The following is a 16,453-nucleotide window of genomic DNA, read 5'->3' on the forward strand; positions in this document are numbered from 1 at the left end:
GCCACATCTTTATAATTACAAAGAAACAATAAATAAACCACACACTGTCGGGCTTCCGCGCGGTTTTGGACCAATTACAATGTCTTTAACGATACGTTCGTTAAATTTATTACTCGACAATATGACCGCTATAACGCTTTACAAAACTGTCCACACACAAAAGCTCTGTAATGCTATGGACATCTGGCCACAGTATTAAAATGTGCGGACTCTTCTGTTAATCACATCTTTAAACTTTAGTTTAGGTCGATATCATGTGTCGATTTAACAAAAATATATTTGTTCTGTAACATCCGGTACGAAAATAAAACTGGCTTGTAAAATGTATCATAAAACTGTGATTAAGCAATAAAATTAATTAGTTGTAACCATTTCCTTTCAGTCGGGATTGAAAACGTTTCCCGAAACCATTTTATTGCGCTCTCGTTTCGCCGCGCACTGCTAAATCAATAAAAATAATGACCAAGTACGAGTCGGACTCGCACAGAAAGGGTTCTGTACCTACCTACCATTATACAGTTATTAGTTAATTTTGTTATTATGACAGACATAGAACTAAAGGAATGTGAAAATTTAACCTGTTTTCCTATTACGGTTCAAGAATTAGGTAGTACGAAAAAATTGTCCCTGTAGTTCCGGGACTAGAATAGGTCTACGTTATCCCCTGCCTGTCGTAAGAGGCGACTACAAGGGGGCTTCCAGGGTTGCGGGCGGCAAGAGTGGGAGCTCGTGGCAGTTTTTTTTATTATATCAACCTCTGTAATATCCTGTATTCATGTGTTTATCTGTTTGGGTGTTAGTTAAAGGGATAGAGACCTTAAATGTATAAACAGATGAGACTTAGAAATGGGGTTCGATTTTTACTCTTTTGTACCTACAGAACCCTAGAAACGTGAACCCGATTGAAGCTTACCGTTTTAATGGTACGCATAAACCATTCGTGAAGAATGAATTGCGGTTAATAACTAGATTAGTAGTATTAGTACCTATAACAGCGAATTTGGATTACTCGTCGGCTTCAGTTCTGTTGGCAGAATTGGCGGGCAAACATTTAGACTTGTGTGATTAATGGAGATATGCTCCCGGGCAAACACAATCAGCTGTATCGTAGCTTCCTGAAACCGTTGCCCATACCATTAACGTAAATGAAGCGATCATCTTTACAAAGTACCTACTCTAAATAGTTTATCTGTTACAAATTGTAAACAACAAACTCTAACTTGTCTTGTTAGTTCTTAGTATGTCGTGGGTCAAATATTTACCTGCATTTTAAAGCGGTTAAAATGCCCCGAATTGCTTCGAGAAATTAATGGTAATGCCGTGCCGCTTTTTTTGTTGTTTTTTGGCTCAACTTGGCGGTGCCGTGCCTCCAGGTTTTAAGTGAGTTAACCACAACAGATTGAGTTGAAATTAAGCCCACGTTTGGTTTGGGTGATAATAGGCACATAGTTATTTTAATGACATTCTAAATTCCATTCTCATGGCGGATGCTCTAAAACCATAGATATATACTAAAGTAGGATAATATATCTATGCCTAAAACAGCGGACCACTTATTTTTTGTGCTCCCTCATGATTATGATATGAAATAAAAGTATTTTCTAAGAATATGAAAAGGAAGTGACGTTTTTATCAAAAAAGCTTTTTTTAATTATTAATTTACATTCTATGTCTATTTAAGCTGAAAAGTAGGTATGTAGTAGAAAAGTAAAACATCTTGATATGAGGTAGAAATTTTATTAACAGTTACAAGCTAATTTTTACAAGCTTTACAAGCTAAATAAGGCACTGATTAAGGATCAATCAAAATAATGCAAAAAACAACAGAACGATTAGATATAAAACTTTAGTACATTTTATACAAAATTTGCACTCTACAACACGATAAAAAAAGGCGTCAACATTCTTGATAATCGATTAATTTTACATCTAAGTATATTATTGTTGCCATAATAATACAACGTTCGATACTTTTCTCCTTATTCACACTATCAGATTATGAGTTCTATAAATTGTTCTTTGAAAGAAAAATTGGCACATTTGTTAAAGCTTACTATGATAAGGCTCAATTTACACAAAATTACAATCGCCCATTTTTATTTGATATTTAATATATCCAATTGTGCTTTAATCTTTAAAGTTCAATTAAATATCAAGTAATAATTGACTCATCATAATTATTAATTATTGGAGAACTAAAATACATTTTTACACCAATTATTGACAATTAATGACAAAATAATGACCAAATAATATATTATGAATATTTATAATCATACAATGAACTTAAGCAGGATCTATTGTTTTAGGTGAATTAAGTACATTATTAACTTTTGTATGACAAAAAGAACCGACTATTAAACTTCATACGAATAGAACTATTAGATGATGTTCCTTGTTAAACGCAAATACTTGAATCAAATATAATAGGAGCATCTAATTACTGTTGGTATCGAGGTTTGTTACAAAAAAAAAGATTTCCAATATCAATATAAAGATATATCTTATATCTTAATTAATCGACATTAGATAAACTTTACATGGAGTCAAAAAAAGTAATTTTAACAATAAATATCCTTCATAACAATTTTATAGATTTATACAGCTAGACGTAATGCTTGAGCTATTAAACCAGAAGGCATAAATAGCACCTGTTTTCCTTCACAAAATAATAATAATTATTATTATTAAGTCATTTATGAACTTTTTTGGTTAATAAAAGTACCAGCAAGCCTCCAGTTATGATGGCACCACCCCTGTGAAATAAACAATATTTAATATTTTAATTTAATTAATCAAATAACTTTTGAACATTAGCAACAATAATCTAATTTAATCGATAAATAAATGACAGTATAAATTTAAGGTCATTATATATTATGAAGACTCGAAGGTAATTTTAATAATAAGTGCTTGAGCACTAACAATAGAGTCAAGTATTTTCATTTCAATAACAAAAAAATAAACAACTATAATTTAAATAGCTTGTTTAATGTGTGCTATCACTTTATTAGATTTATATAATAAAATCATATTTGCAAAAAATACGGAAAAAGTGTTTGGATCTGAAGGGTAATAGTAATAGGTACTCTCTTCTCCTTAATTTCGTGTCGTAGAAGGTAACTGTGGAATTTAATTCTAGGGAAATTCAGAGGTGTTTTCTTCCAAAGTTGTTCGTCTACGTACCACCAACATACACCCTCGTTTTTAAGGAGGACTTTCTAAGACACCATGCAGTTGAACCCTTTTACTAATCGTATGACAGAAATCTCACCAAATTGTCATCCGGCCGGCAGTAGAGTGCTTATACGCGCGGTACATGGATATTTTATAGTCGCTATTATTTTTAAATTGTTTCAATATCTTATCAGCCCTGAAACAATCAATAAACATACATTTCAATAACATATGGCATCCGCATCAGATGCAGTCAAAGAACCGTTATCTTCAATCTTAAGGATTGACGACTTTTGGTATATTCAATTTGGTTGGGTTAATTGAAGTTATAATAATTTGGCTTCAACATCAGTGAAGAACGGAGCAATGGCAGATATGGAGAGCTATTTATTTGGTTCTTAATGGTGCGTTTGGATATCTCACGTGTGATGCGAATGCGCCGCCACGAGAGCCGTTCTTTTGCCGTAAGCTTTGACGTCCACGACGCCGTAGCTCGAGAGCGCGAAGGCGACCTGAAATATACACAAATGGTCTAATTCTGGCACCACAATGCCATTTTGAGCGCTATCTATAGTCAGGGTAACGTAAACGGTTACATCGCGAATACAACCGCGACGACACTCGTACCGACGCGATCGTATTTATAGCTTAACCTTAAATCAACCTTGACAGTGGCATGAAAAATGACTTTTCCTACATTTTAAAAATCAAACACGGGCGACGTTAAAAAAGTCGCCGGCGAAAATAAAATTTTCTACTTGTGACACTTGGGCATTATCAATCTGTTTTAACTAGCCGCGGGGTATGCGTGTACGCTGTGAGCGGTGTGTGTGTGAGCGTGTGTGTGCGTGTGTGCGTGCGGCTGGCGTCGTGCCAGTTGTGTGCGGACGGCTTTCAAACACAGTGTCATACTGTTGCACGATCTCTTCCCTCTGTACCGAGTCTCAGATCTACGATAGCAGACACGGTGCCAATTGCGCCGCTAGCTGGAAACCCCGTACCAACAACACCGGTCGAGGTGACAATTATTACTACCATAACTGCTCCGTAACATATGGCAGCTAATTTTGGCCCCGAGGAGTGAGACAACGCAAACGGAACCGGGCATGTTTACAATACGACACAAAAATAACATTACGAAAGCTTTATGCCGTTCCGAATCCTGCCAGGGCTGCGGTAGACTTTGTAGTTGTAATTGCTCAATTTGTATCTAGAACCGGCAGGGTACATAGCAACATAATTCGCGATGTTAGAATGGTAACACTAAACATAGGTTTATTGTAGGAAATTTACACTGGGATCTGGGAAGTATCTAATAAAATATAGAAAATTATGATCGTGCACGAAACTCAGCTGCAATTTTGAATGTAAGTACTTTTTTATGTTCGAACTCAAAATTCATGGCTTAAAGTTTATCCAACTATTCGAGATAAAAATAAGTGTAAGTTTCGCGTGTTATTTTAATTTTATTGCTAGATTTTTGTGTACAAACCCTCTGTAATAATGTTATAACATCAAATATGAAGCTATCATAACAGTGTACACACAACAACATATCAGTAAGCTTAATGGTAGTAATAGTATAATGTTTAATGTAGCCTTCAATAGATAGGCTCTCAAGAAATTAGTTTTACTGGATTTTGGCTTCTATAAAGTATAGCGACCATTAAATAGAAGACAGAATAGCAAGATCATTTTTAAATTAACAAATGATTCTGATGAAATCTGATAATTACTTCGCCTAATCAAGTAGAGACAAGTTAATTTGCTTTTTAACCGACTTCGTAAGGTGTCCATATGATCTCCATCGAAACACTTGATCAACGAGCGATCGATATATGTGTGGACACCCTCACGAATATGTACTTGTACAAGAATTGCTCTGTGATGTAAAAGAGAGAGCAAGAATCTCACTTACTTTTCCAATATTAATGACTCGTTCTTTCACAGATTTCACGTGCAACAAGTCAGGCCGATGCCGCGGCGGGTCCTCACCAACTAAATTCTGGAATAAAACCAATTTCTTAGTCTAGTAAAACAATCTTGTGTTTTATTTCTTAAATATACAATAGATTAGGTTATCCATGATTTAACACTCTGTATATGATGTAATAATATAATGTGAACAACACCCAGTTCTTATAAAGAGCGTATAGTGCACATCATCATCATCATCATCATCATCAACCCATTACTGTCCCACTGCTGGGCACGGGTCTCCTCTCAGAATGAGAAGGATTAGGCCATAGTCCACCGCGCTGGCCAAGTGCGTATTGGTAGACCTCACATACCTTTGAGATTTTTTTTTTATAAATGTCTCAGGTATGCAGGTTTCCTCACGATGCTTTCCTTCACCGTTTTAGCAAGTGATAATTAATTTCTAATACGCACATGATGTCGAAAAATCAGAGGTGCGTGCCTGGGATTTGAACATCGGATCCCTCGATCGAGAGGCCGAGTTTTTTTAACCACTAGGCTATCACTGCCTTCCACATTGCACTTATGCAAATATAAACAGGATTTCTATTTTTGTAAAATAGATAAATGAATTGCGAAACTATACGAATATGAAAGTATATGCATTAATAAACTTATTTCTTAACTATACTTTGTTCTTTAAGCTATACTTACTACGAATACTATGTGACATGATATTACGAAAGTAAATACAACCTTTTTAAAGACATGCGCTACAAATACCTTCACTAACATTTACTTTTATTATTTCAGGTAAAACAGGAAACAATTTATTTTGTGTCGCCATGCTAAATGGTCCATTTAAAAAGCATATCATTTCAGGTGTTTACAGAATATAATTTATGTCCCTATACCTAATCTATAAAAAAATAAAATACGACGACATTTACGAGTTTTCTAACAAATATAACATTTAATAAGTGGCATTATGCAGGCAACGGATGACATTTCGCAGACTTCGAGTTAACGTGACTGTATTCGTTTTATTACCGTGAATTATTTAATAATACTATGATTACCTAGTACATAACGTGTAATAAAACTGTTAAGTAGCTCACTTATTGTCGGTACCGATTTTTTAAACATCAGCTAGCTATTATTTTATTGGTGGCAATTTTTTTGAGCACTTATCAAACTCTTAATGTATAGTATTTTCATAATATTAGAGTAGCACATGAGTAGGCAGTCCACCTGATGGTAAGTGGCTACTGCCGCCCATGGATATCTGTAATCAACCCCAGATAGGAATCGATATTCTTACCTGAGGTCGTCCACAGATGCGGACTAAGCTGGAACGCCTCGGAAAAGTATGTCTCCCTTACCATACCCTTCTAACAAGAATACAGCAGCGTTTAACACTGTTGTAATCAGGAAGAAATATGTGTTGTGATGGCGCTGGAGTCGAACCACAAAGCGTTCTACCATCTTCTTCAGTTTTAGATTTAACTAAAATTACATACATTCTTAAAAGCTAATAAAGGTCTTGAAAACATTATGGAAAACTTTCAACTGTCTCCTCATCACATTTTCCCCCACAGTTAAGACGATAATTAATTCACACATGAACATACTTTGTTTCTACGTGGGCACAATTGATTATATCTTTTGGCAAGAATATTGTTATGCAAAAAATAACAAGTACTATTCGAACCACATTCTCTATTTTCAAATTCTTGGTTGTTTCGTCTCAGGTCTAATTAATTTCGCTGACACGTGTTAGCCGTTCAACTTTGTGTTTCAGTGTATGAGCGGATTTTGCAGCCAACTTTAGCAGGAAATAGTCAAAAGTGAGGCAATTTATCACCAAGCTTAGAGTACATTGTATTTGACAGTTTTATGACAGTACTTTGTTTAATATTATTTCTACTAGATGAAGCGCACGAGGTAGCGATAATTATATGAATCTAATAAGCAGTGGGTTCTGGGTTTGATCTCCGGTCAACCAGAAGGTTGGGACAAATGTCACAATAAAACAATGTTATATTTTGTCGTGGTAGACAAAAAATAGCGACATTTCTGTATTAATCTGAACCACAGACATTTTTAAGGCTGAATCGGTTTTGCGCCTCTGATTTTATTAATGTAGGTATAAAATAAATCAATATTTATGCATCTTAGGCCTTATCATAGCTTATCGAGGTTAAATGCGTGCCTATCTACTAATAAAAAAAAACTCAATTTTCTCAGGAACTTGTAAAATAAATTGTTAATTGTTTAACTACGGCAGTGTCTCCAAGAGTTAGTTGTGGTAAAACTTAGTAAATGTATGGCTGGGAATCAATGGCTATATCGGTTATGAGAGTATTATTAAAATGTGTGTCCAGCTTTGAAGGTGGTAGAACCCTTTGTGGTTCGACTCCGGTGGTAGAACCCTTTGTGGTTCGACTCCGGCGGCAGCACCGCCGCACATTTTTTTGCCTCATAACAGCAGTGTCAGGCACTGCTGTGTTCTGGTTTGAAGGGTGTGGAAAGAGAGACATACTTTTTCGATGCGTTCCAGATTAGTCCTCAGGGGTCGGGTGCATTTGCGGCCGTCCTTAGGTAGGAATATCTAATCATAACTGGCGTTGATTACAGATATCCATGGGCGGCAGTAGCCACTTACCATCAGGTGGACTGCATGCTCGTCGGCTACTCTTCTACAGTAATATTATAAAGAGGAAAACTTTGTTTTATTTGGTTGTAATGAAAAGGCTCAAAAACGACTGGACCGATTTTAAAAATTCTTTCACCATACGAAAGCTACATCTACATACTATACATACATATCTACGAGTAACATAGGCTATATGTTATATGAAATATATTTGATAAATAGATTTTGAGGCGGTACAAAGCTTGCCAGGTCAGCTAGTATGGTATAAAACAATTACCATATACGGAACTGCTCCACGAATGATATTGACTTTGTTGCAGTACGGCGCCATCGCAGTGAGCTTCTCAGTAGGGCCCACCGGTCGGTATTTGCCCATATTCTCACAGGCTGCCCAGTGGCCCAATCTTATGAAACAGTAACCTAGAATTTTATATTTGTTATAAAAAAAAAAACTGTAGAGCGGTAGAAAAATTTGTGGTTCGGATTCGGAAGTCATTCACACCTTTTGCCTAATAACAGCAGTGTTAAGTACAGCAAAAGGTCAGAAAAGGTCAGCCACAGATTCAGTACTATCCCTGGGGACTAAGTTCGAACTACGGATAACACACATAACACTGCGCCTAAGTAGAAATAGAACCTAATAAAATACAGACCAAAAAAACCTAATAAAGTAAGTAATTATAATTCACATTACCTGAACAATATGAATCCCAACCAGCTTCATGATAAGACTGCTTGACATTGAAGGGTGTACTTAGTCTTATGAAGTTCACACCAGATTCCAACTTCTTACACTTGCCTTCAGAAAAGAATTCATACAAACTGAAAAGAGAACAAACTGTTCGATAATATTAATTTGAATAATATTCTTTCATGTTCTTTATAATCTTAATATTATAGATTAAAGAAATATTTAATACAATTTTGAACTACCATCTTATATTCTTATACTATATTCGATTCTCCTATTCTATCGTATCTTATATTATATTCAATCAATCTTTATAAAATTAATGTTTGACTATATGTCCTTTATAGAATCATTAACTATGCATTTGATCATGTGATGATCTTAAGCAAAGTTGTTGTGCATGAGCCCACAAAGGTTTCTGAGTTGGTACGACCAATTTTCGACAGATGGCGCCACTGTCATCAAACTGAAGGTACAAATTTTCATTTATATGTATGTCGTGTTATTTTTTAAAAAACGCGGGTGAAGCCGCAGTCACTTCTAGTCACTAATAAAACATTGGTCACTCTAAGCCTTCAAAAGCAACAATTATTCTTAATTTCCACTGGATGATGTTCCCCTTAAACTGTTCACGATTACTGCACAATTTTAAATGCTCTTATCACATTAAATAAACAACATGCGCACAAAATCATTATTTTATTATAGATTGCAAGTAATTTATTAAGGCTTGTAATAAATAAATGAAAAATGGCAGACCATATATTTTTACACCCTACATAATTATTTTTATAGTATAGATATACATATAACTATGTCCAATAAATAGTAATAAAATGAAATCTTACTCTCGCAATGAATTTGATTTCCAGACTTCATCATAAGTCAATTTATTCCTCATTTCATGCGATATGTACTTAGTATCAAAAATAATTGGAAATATATTATTAATATTTTTCTTGAAGTCTGAGTATTTCTTGGGTAATGGTCCTATGAATTGGTTGTGGATGAGCACAGTATCCAGAAATATATTGTGTCCAATAATTGGTTTCTTGTATAAAGCAAGCAAGTCGATAATTTGAGAAAAACCTTTCAAGTGAAATAGTAGATTCTCTTCTAGTATGGCCATTGGTGCACTGGTTGCTCCTTCTACATATTTATCTCTGTATATGAGTACCTGAAAAAAGTAATTGTATTGAAAAATATGCTGTATGTGCCATGCATAGATTAGTAAAGATACTTCGCCGCCTTGAAATTGAATGAAGCCACAAACGGCTTATTAGTAAGTTCTTTTTTTTAATTCTTGACAAATAAAATCATTTTTAGAGAAAATTTACGAAACTACTTTAATAAATAACTAATACTGCATAATCTACATACTAAATAAATAATTATTTCAAATATTTTAGGGACATTTTAGCACGGAGATGTGGCAAAACTTTTTTATGCAACTATTTCAATTCTCAAAACTGGGTACATTTTCTTGTTAGGAGTGAGTAATCTTTACTAATCTATGGTGCCATGTTGATCATTGTTTTTACTTATTGGTGATTACATTTTGGTGTCTAGAATTTTTATAGAACATAGTATATACAAAACACCATTTAGATGGTGATTAACTCCAGGGGCACTACTGTCACACCTATTTCTGCCCTATAACATTTACTTACTATTAGTCAATTATTATCATGCGGATTGCATGTTGGTTTACTACTTTAGTATTATAAACAAAACATTATGATCTCATCTGGGGGGAGTCATTGTCGGCTGAGTTACATATTACCATTTGTATAAGCCATTTCAATTGTCAGGAGTTGTGATGGGCTGCAGGTAGAACGAGTTCTATATATGGATTTGGTCACAGATGTAAGTGAGCTGCAATTACCACTTACCATCAAATGGACTGCAAACTCGCTTGATATTCTAATCTTATAATAAAAGAATTACTTAGACTTTTATAACATTTCCTTTTTAAGTCCTATACATCAAAATGGTCAATAAAATGGTCACCTATACATTTACATGGTAAACATCTACATCTTAAATAAGGTATTAAACTCACACTGGCGCAGAGTGGAGTATACTTCACGCTTCTCTCTTTCGCGAAGCATATACAAATTGTAGATATCTCTTACAATTACCTTATTACTATTACCTAAGCTATCGGTAGTGAGCACATTGGGAAACCTCATCCTGAGTTCATTGTGGAGGATATACCGGAGCAGTGGATTTTGCACATCCAAATACATTGTGCCTTCTTCACTGGTATGTAACCACCTGGAAATAAATTATAATACACTAAATAAAAAAATCAAAAATATTATATGCAAAGTAGATCATCAACAGAATTATTTTCAAATGTCAGTAATCTACAAGGAATTCACAAGGTGTTTCGTTATAAAGAAGAATTGGCGAAAGAAACTACATATCCCGCATCTTGCGTAAAAAAATAAGTGAATATTTCTATAATATTATTTCCATACAATATATTGTCTTCATTGTATAATTGGTACAATGCAAGGTTTTATTCAAAGTATACTTCATTCAGATAAGTTCAGTCTTACCAAAGGTTGGCCATCGATACATTTTTACTTCTGAGAACTAATATTGTCACCTCATATATAAAACAACCAGCATGCACACCTTTCCAACGGAAGGCAGAACTGCGTCACGCTAGAAGTAGGTGTGGTGGTGGTATCTCCCCAGTCGAACCATTCTGGTTCTTCTTTTATTAACCAGGAGTAGCAACCGAGCATACTGTCCACCTGATAGAAGCGGCTACTGCCACTAATAGACATCTGTAATCAACCCCAGATACGATTTGATTGTTCTCTGAGGTATGCCATAGATACAACACTACCCCTGAGCACTAAGCTGGTATGCCTTGGAAAAGTATGTCTCCCTTACCACACTCTTGAAACCAGAACACAGCAGTTCTTAGCAATGCTTCTATTAGGCAGATATAGGTGTCATGGTGGTGTCACCAGAGTTGAACCACAGAGTTCTACCATCTTATTACCACTGCATATTATATACTTACTTGGAAACTTCTGAGCAATAGTTCTGTATCTGTTTTTCGTCATCTATTTCAAGTGTTGTATTTAGTTCATTAAATAAGCTTTTATCTTTCAATTGCTGGTGGACGTTGGCCTCTTCCGCTTTACTAAGGTATGGTAGACCTTCATATGTGAACTGGAATGTTACCAAATAGGACTTCATTAGTGTGTTTTCTATTTCACATTGGTACTAGATAGTTCCATAGTTAAAATTATAAAACATACACTATATAATCACAGTACAATTCCTCAACGAAATAAAATTCATATTTTATTTTCAAGTTTATAACTAGAGTTATAAAAACCAAAACCCGACTGTTATAAAAATATATATGTATGTCATATGTTAAAATCTGTCAAGCTGCTTGGGCTGCAGGGCATGAGAAAGAGTAAAATACATACAGTTCAAAAACTTTATCTTCCACAATTAGATAAAAAAATCTCCACATCTTACACATGTAACATTCTTTAAATATTTTTAGGTTAAATTTGAATTTTGAAGTAGATCCGTAAAATCCATCTTTTAAAAAATGTTTGCACTTTATGATTTATTGGCTTTATCATGATATAATAAAGTTACATTTATAATATTTGGTCAAGTCAGTAGTGATGACGGTACTGTGGATAAATAACTAGAAAAAAACTGTTTTTGTAATTTAATATCTATTTTGGTTAAAGAAATCCTCACCTTGTTAAAATCAAAATTATGTTTGCACAGAAACCTCAAAGTCGATGCTTGGAATATAAAAGCTTGGTCAACACATCCGAAGGCCTGAGGACACAGGTGGAAGGTATAGCCAACAGCAACATATGAGTCATGCTCTCTGTCATACTGGAATACTGTTAGACCAACTTGGGTCATTATCATCTTGCTAACTTCAGTCTTGATGCGGTCATATCTTTCTTCATTTGTGTCAAATAACCTGAAAAAAATAGGTTTTGTGTTTAAATTTTTTGTTACTTGCATAGGAGGTATGTATGTGTCATCATAAATACATAAAAGAGTATGGTTTTTGTATTTTTTGTCTTGGTCTTTTTAATATTGTAAATGTTACAACAAAGGAATATGGAAGAAATGTCATGGATATGTATATCTGCTTCTTAAAAATTGTATCTCAGGATTTTAAGTTCTGCCAACTTATCTTAAATAATCTAAAGAACAGATTCTAACTGTAGGAAAGAAATTATGTAATAATAAAATCTATTATAATGAAAATTTTAACTACACTTACATAAAAACATGCAATATTGTTTAATATTAAATTTTTGTTAAATATTCTGTACACACTCTTGAAAAACAGTTGAACGAATAAGCCTTTCAAATGAAGGTAACGGACTTATTTTATACTAAGAATATTTAGGGTTTCCTTAATTAACTTCAAAATTAAAGCTAATAAACAAAGTTGTTTGTAGGTATATACCTGTGTTTAAAACATTCTCCTGACAATATAGCTGTGAACTCTGCGTCGAAACCAACGAAGCACGATCGTTTTAAGTCTTTATTAAAGTTCTCGAACTGTTCAGCAAAGTTTTTCTTAGTTATTTCCATCGTGTTATGGAACCGATTCTAACCTCTGAACAAATGAGAACTTATACTTTTAAAGTAGCGATGCGTTTATTTGTTCAATCTTTATGCAACTATTATCGTAACAACACTAGTTTAATACCCATATCCTCAAAAAGACGACATAAAGTAAAAAGCTTGGAATTGCCATTCAAATTCCATAAAATTATCAGTTATCACCAAATGTCAAGAAATTTATGTCAAATTGGCATTTGTTGTTTTAAATTTCATCGCTGTGATGTGTAAAAGATACTATTATAAAAAGCCTAAAATAAAGTAACTTTTTATTGTTGTCTTTATTTACATGAATGTGATCTCGAATAAATGGAACAAGAGATATTATATAGTATAGTACGATAGTATAAATAATATTATTTAAAAGCTTTCATTCAGAAAATCGCAAAGAGTATAGTATGTAACCTACGATAATCGGACCTTAGATTTAATTGGCCATATTCGTGATTCAAAAAAATAAAACAAGTTATGTTTGGAATGGTTGTTGTTGAGCGGACTTTAAACGCTTATTACACAATCCGATATGAAGGGCCCTGCATCCAGGGTGGGCGTGTACCCTAGTTAGTGCGGCGCTTATTACACTTCTCTGCAAATTGGGCCCTAACTCAGTTTATACGCGAATGTCTAGAGAGATAAACGTATTGTCGCATTTTACATTATGCCGTCGTCAGTATCGAAACTTCAAAAAGTTGCTGTAGCAGTGACAACCGTGCTCGCAATAACAAATATTAAAAAAAGAAAGAAGAGAAAGATCTGGGTGAAAGAGTATTTGCGGTTACGTGAAAAGCTTTCAAATATGCAAATACTTAACGTGCTTGAACCGGGAGATTTAAGGAATTATCTCAGAGTAGGTGCAGAACAATTTGAACACTTGTTGAGTTTGGTGACACCTTACATACAAAAGCAAAAGCAACTGAGCTCCCTAACCGCCCTAAACGTTATTACACTACCCAATCTGCAGGGCGCTTAGGGAGCTAGGCAGATCGGGATGAAGCGATCGCCCTAAATAGGGACACTAACTCCCTAAGTCTTATTAAACCACTCTTAGTTTGGGTTAGGGTCCCTCAAAATTGGGTGGTCTAATAAGGCCTTTACTTTTTAGAGATACCCCGTATAACTTAGATCAGTGTTTTTCAACGTGTGGGTCGCGACCCCGTGGGGGGTCGCGATGGTTCTCTAGGGGGGTCGCGATGGCTGAGAGAACCAACTGAGTAAAAAAAACAATAAAGTTAAAAAAAATAAATTTATTAAGAAACAAAATGTTAATAAAAGGACGCATTTACTCGTCCACATTTGTATGTGAATACAAACAAATCAACTAAAAATAAAATACAAGAACATCTTGTATATAATTATATATCGCCCCCATATAATTCTCCCATCGTGGATCAATTTTTGCTATATTGAGAATTAAGTCGTTTTCTAAGTTTAGGCGATTTCTTTGCTTACTTTTTATTTGGGTCATTGAAGAAAAAGTTAACTCGCACAAATACGAGGTGGCAAATGGAATCAAATATTTTAAGGCCTCAATTGTTAATTCAGGGTGTTCTCTTTTCCTTTTTATCAAAAAGGTATTTAAACTGACAGACTTAAATTCTAAGTGCAACATCCCATCTGCAGATATTTTTTAAAGATTTTCTTTTAGCTTACTTGCCAAATTTGCCTCATTTATAGCTGCAGTTAAAAGGGATTTAAAATCCACCGTTGCGCAATATTTTCTGATACTTCTTGCACTGAGAAGTAGTGGCATAATTCTTCCTTCAAATTCAATCTAACACCATTTTCATACCAGGCATATATGCGTTAATGTTTATTGCACTTCCAACTTCTTCAATAAAGGCCTGGGTCGATGAAAATGAGTCGAAGTTGTTTTGATTTATAGTCAATTTTTTTTGTAAAGCCATGAATTTTGTCTTTTGCTGTGATGATATTTTGCTCCCTCTCTTGAAGACTTTGATTAAATATATTTAAATGCTCAAATAAGGATTATAAGGACGCATAAAAATGTTGTATGGATTAAATATTTAAACATAATAACATAGGTATATGAAAAAAAATAAAGGTCGGGGGGTCGCAAAATTTTTTTCTTAGTAAGGGGGTCGTGTCATGAAAAAGGTTGAAAAACACTGACTTAGATAATTAAACCAATTATCTAAGCCATATAATGAAGTTTCTGCTTATTTTATCCAAATTATTTTATAATTTCAATATAAAAAAGTAAATTAACAAGTCTATATTATGGAATACCCAGTTACATACAACATGTTACAAACATTGAAATCAATGTCTTTAAATATTTATGGGTAGTAATTATAGATATTTCTTTGGGATCTACTTTATTATTAATTTTATTTCTTCTTTCAGTACTTATGTTCCTACCTATGTTACTGTATGTTCTTCCTATATAGGTTACTATACTCTTTGACTGTATGTGAGTTTCGTCAAAATGTCTTACCTTAGTAGGTACCGATAGTAAACACTTTGTGAAATTTCGTTTGAAATTACGACATCTACAATAGTGTGATGTTCATTTTTTTTATAAATAATCAGTATTACCTTTCAAATAATTGTTATGTAAATGAAAATACTTAACATTCCTTTATTAGAAAATAACAAGCCTTTGGTCGCTTATGTAGAGAAAAAAATCTATATAAAATTATCAATCCACACAGTCATATGATGAAGTAGTATCTACAATCTACATTATAGATGAACACGTGCACATGTAAAAATTGATTTTTAATTTGCCTAATTAATTTATAGGTATTTTGAAAAAAAGAGGTCCGAGCTAGACAATGCTGTAAACACACTAAATTTTTTTTGTAATATCGTAGCCAAATTGAAGAACTTACCATTTACCTACACGGAAATACGACCAGTAAATTGGTCTTGCTAATGTATTGAAACAAAATTGGATTGTTTTTTTTTAATTATATACCTATATTTACTTAAAGTTAATTGGATACTAAAATACCGGTACATAAAGCTTTGATCTATTTCATTATCTAATTTTAAACCGTACCGAGATTAAAGCTAATTGATTATTAAATAAACTAATTCCTTTGGTAATTGCATACCAGAGATTCCTCTGTTACGGCACCGATTTGTTCAGGTGTTTTATAATAACAGTATCAAGGTTTTATTTGAAGCGAGCGCTTGTACCAACGTAGATTCATATTTATCTGTTGCTCAATATAAAATTACATAATGGCGCAGAGAGAGTTCACTCAGCGACTAACCAATTTACTTCCGAAACGGAGCCCTCACTGGCGTCCGAGTGGCGTGAGGTTTGAAGGTGCACCCGATGTTGCAATGCGCTGATCGCTGGTCGCCTCCACTCCAGTCGCCACTTGCTGGTTGACTCGCGAGGCCGCGCC

The 16,453-nt window shown here is 34.2% G+C and overlaps 1 protein-coding gene across 2 annotated transcripts; it reads right to left on the reverse strand.

The window, feature by feature from the left end:
* Positions 1 to 1,721: 1,721 nt before the first annotated feature.
* LOC140753099 (pre-piRNA 3'-exonuclease trimmer) lies at positions 1,722 to 16,440 on the reverse strand. Of its 2 annotated transcripts, none has more exons than XM_073087476.1 (11): positions 16,316 to 16,440; positions 12,186 to 12,420; positions 11,482 to 11,633; positions 10,583 to 10,718; positions 9,290 to 9,618; positions 8,445 to 8,572; positions 8,028 to 8,170; positions 5,096 to 5,182; positions 3,601 to 3,689; positions 3,275 to 3,373; positions 1,722 to 2,756 (listed from the first exon to the last, which is right to left on the reverse strand). In XM_073087476.1, the coding sequence occupies exons 2-11, from the start codon at positions 12,363 to 12,365 to the stop codon at positions 2,693 to 2,695; spliced, it is 1,407 nt and encodes a 468-aa protein (XP_072943577.1). In that variant the 5' UTR covers positions 12,366 to 12,420; positions 16,316 to 16,440; the 3' UTR covers positions 1,722 to 2,692. The 2 variants fall into 2 exon arrangements, with proteins under 2 accessions (XP_072943577.1, XP_072943576.1); XM_073087475.1 differs by lacking the exon at positions 16,316 to 16,440 and adding an exon at positions 12,919 to 13,251.
* Positions 16,441 to 16,453: the final 13 nt, after the last annotated feature.

Source organism: Epargyreus clarus, unplaced genomic scaffold (assembly GCF_041222505.1).
Source record: "Epargyreus clarus isolate Ecla_fem2 unplaced genomic scaffold, WU_Ecla_fem_2.2 ptg000026l, whole genome shotgun sequence".
Lineage (NCBI taxonomy): Eukaryota > Metazoa > Arthropoda > Insecta > Lepidoptera > Hesperiidae > Epargyreus > Epargyreus clarus.

Bases quoted from the DNA above. Each gene is read 5' to 3' on its own strand.
- LOC140753099 (XM_073087475.1), bottom strand. From the start codon at position 13,046: ATGGAAATAACTAAGAAAAACTTTGCTGAACAGTTCGAGAACTTTAAT. The intron at 5,183-8,027 runs GTAATTGTTTTA...GTTTTATTCCAG, and splicing joins GTGGAGCAGTTCCGTATATG to AATTTAGTTGGTGAGGACCC. The intron at 3,374-3,600 runs GTGAGATATCCA...TGATTGTTTCAG, and splicing joins GCGGCGCATTCGCATCACAC to GGCTGATAAGATATTGAAAC.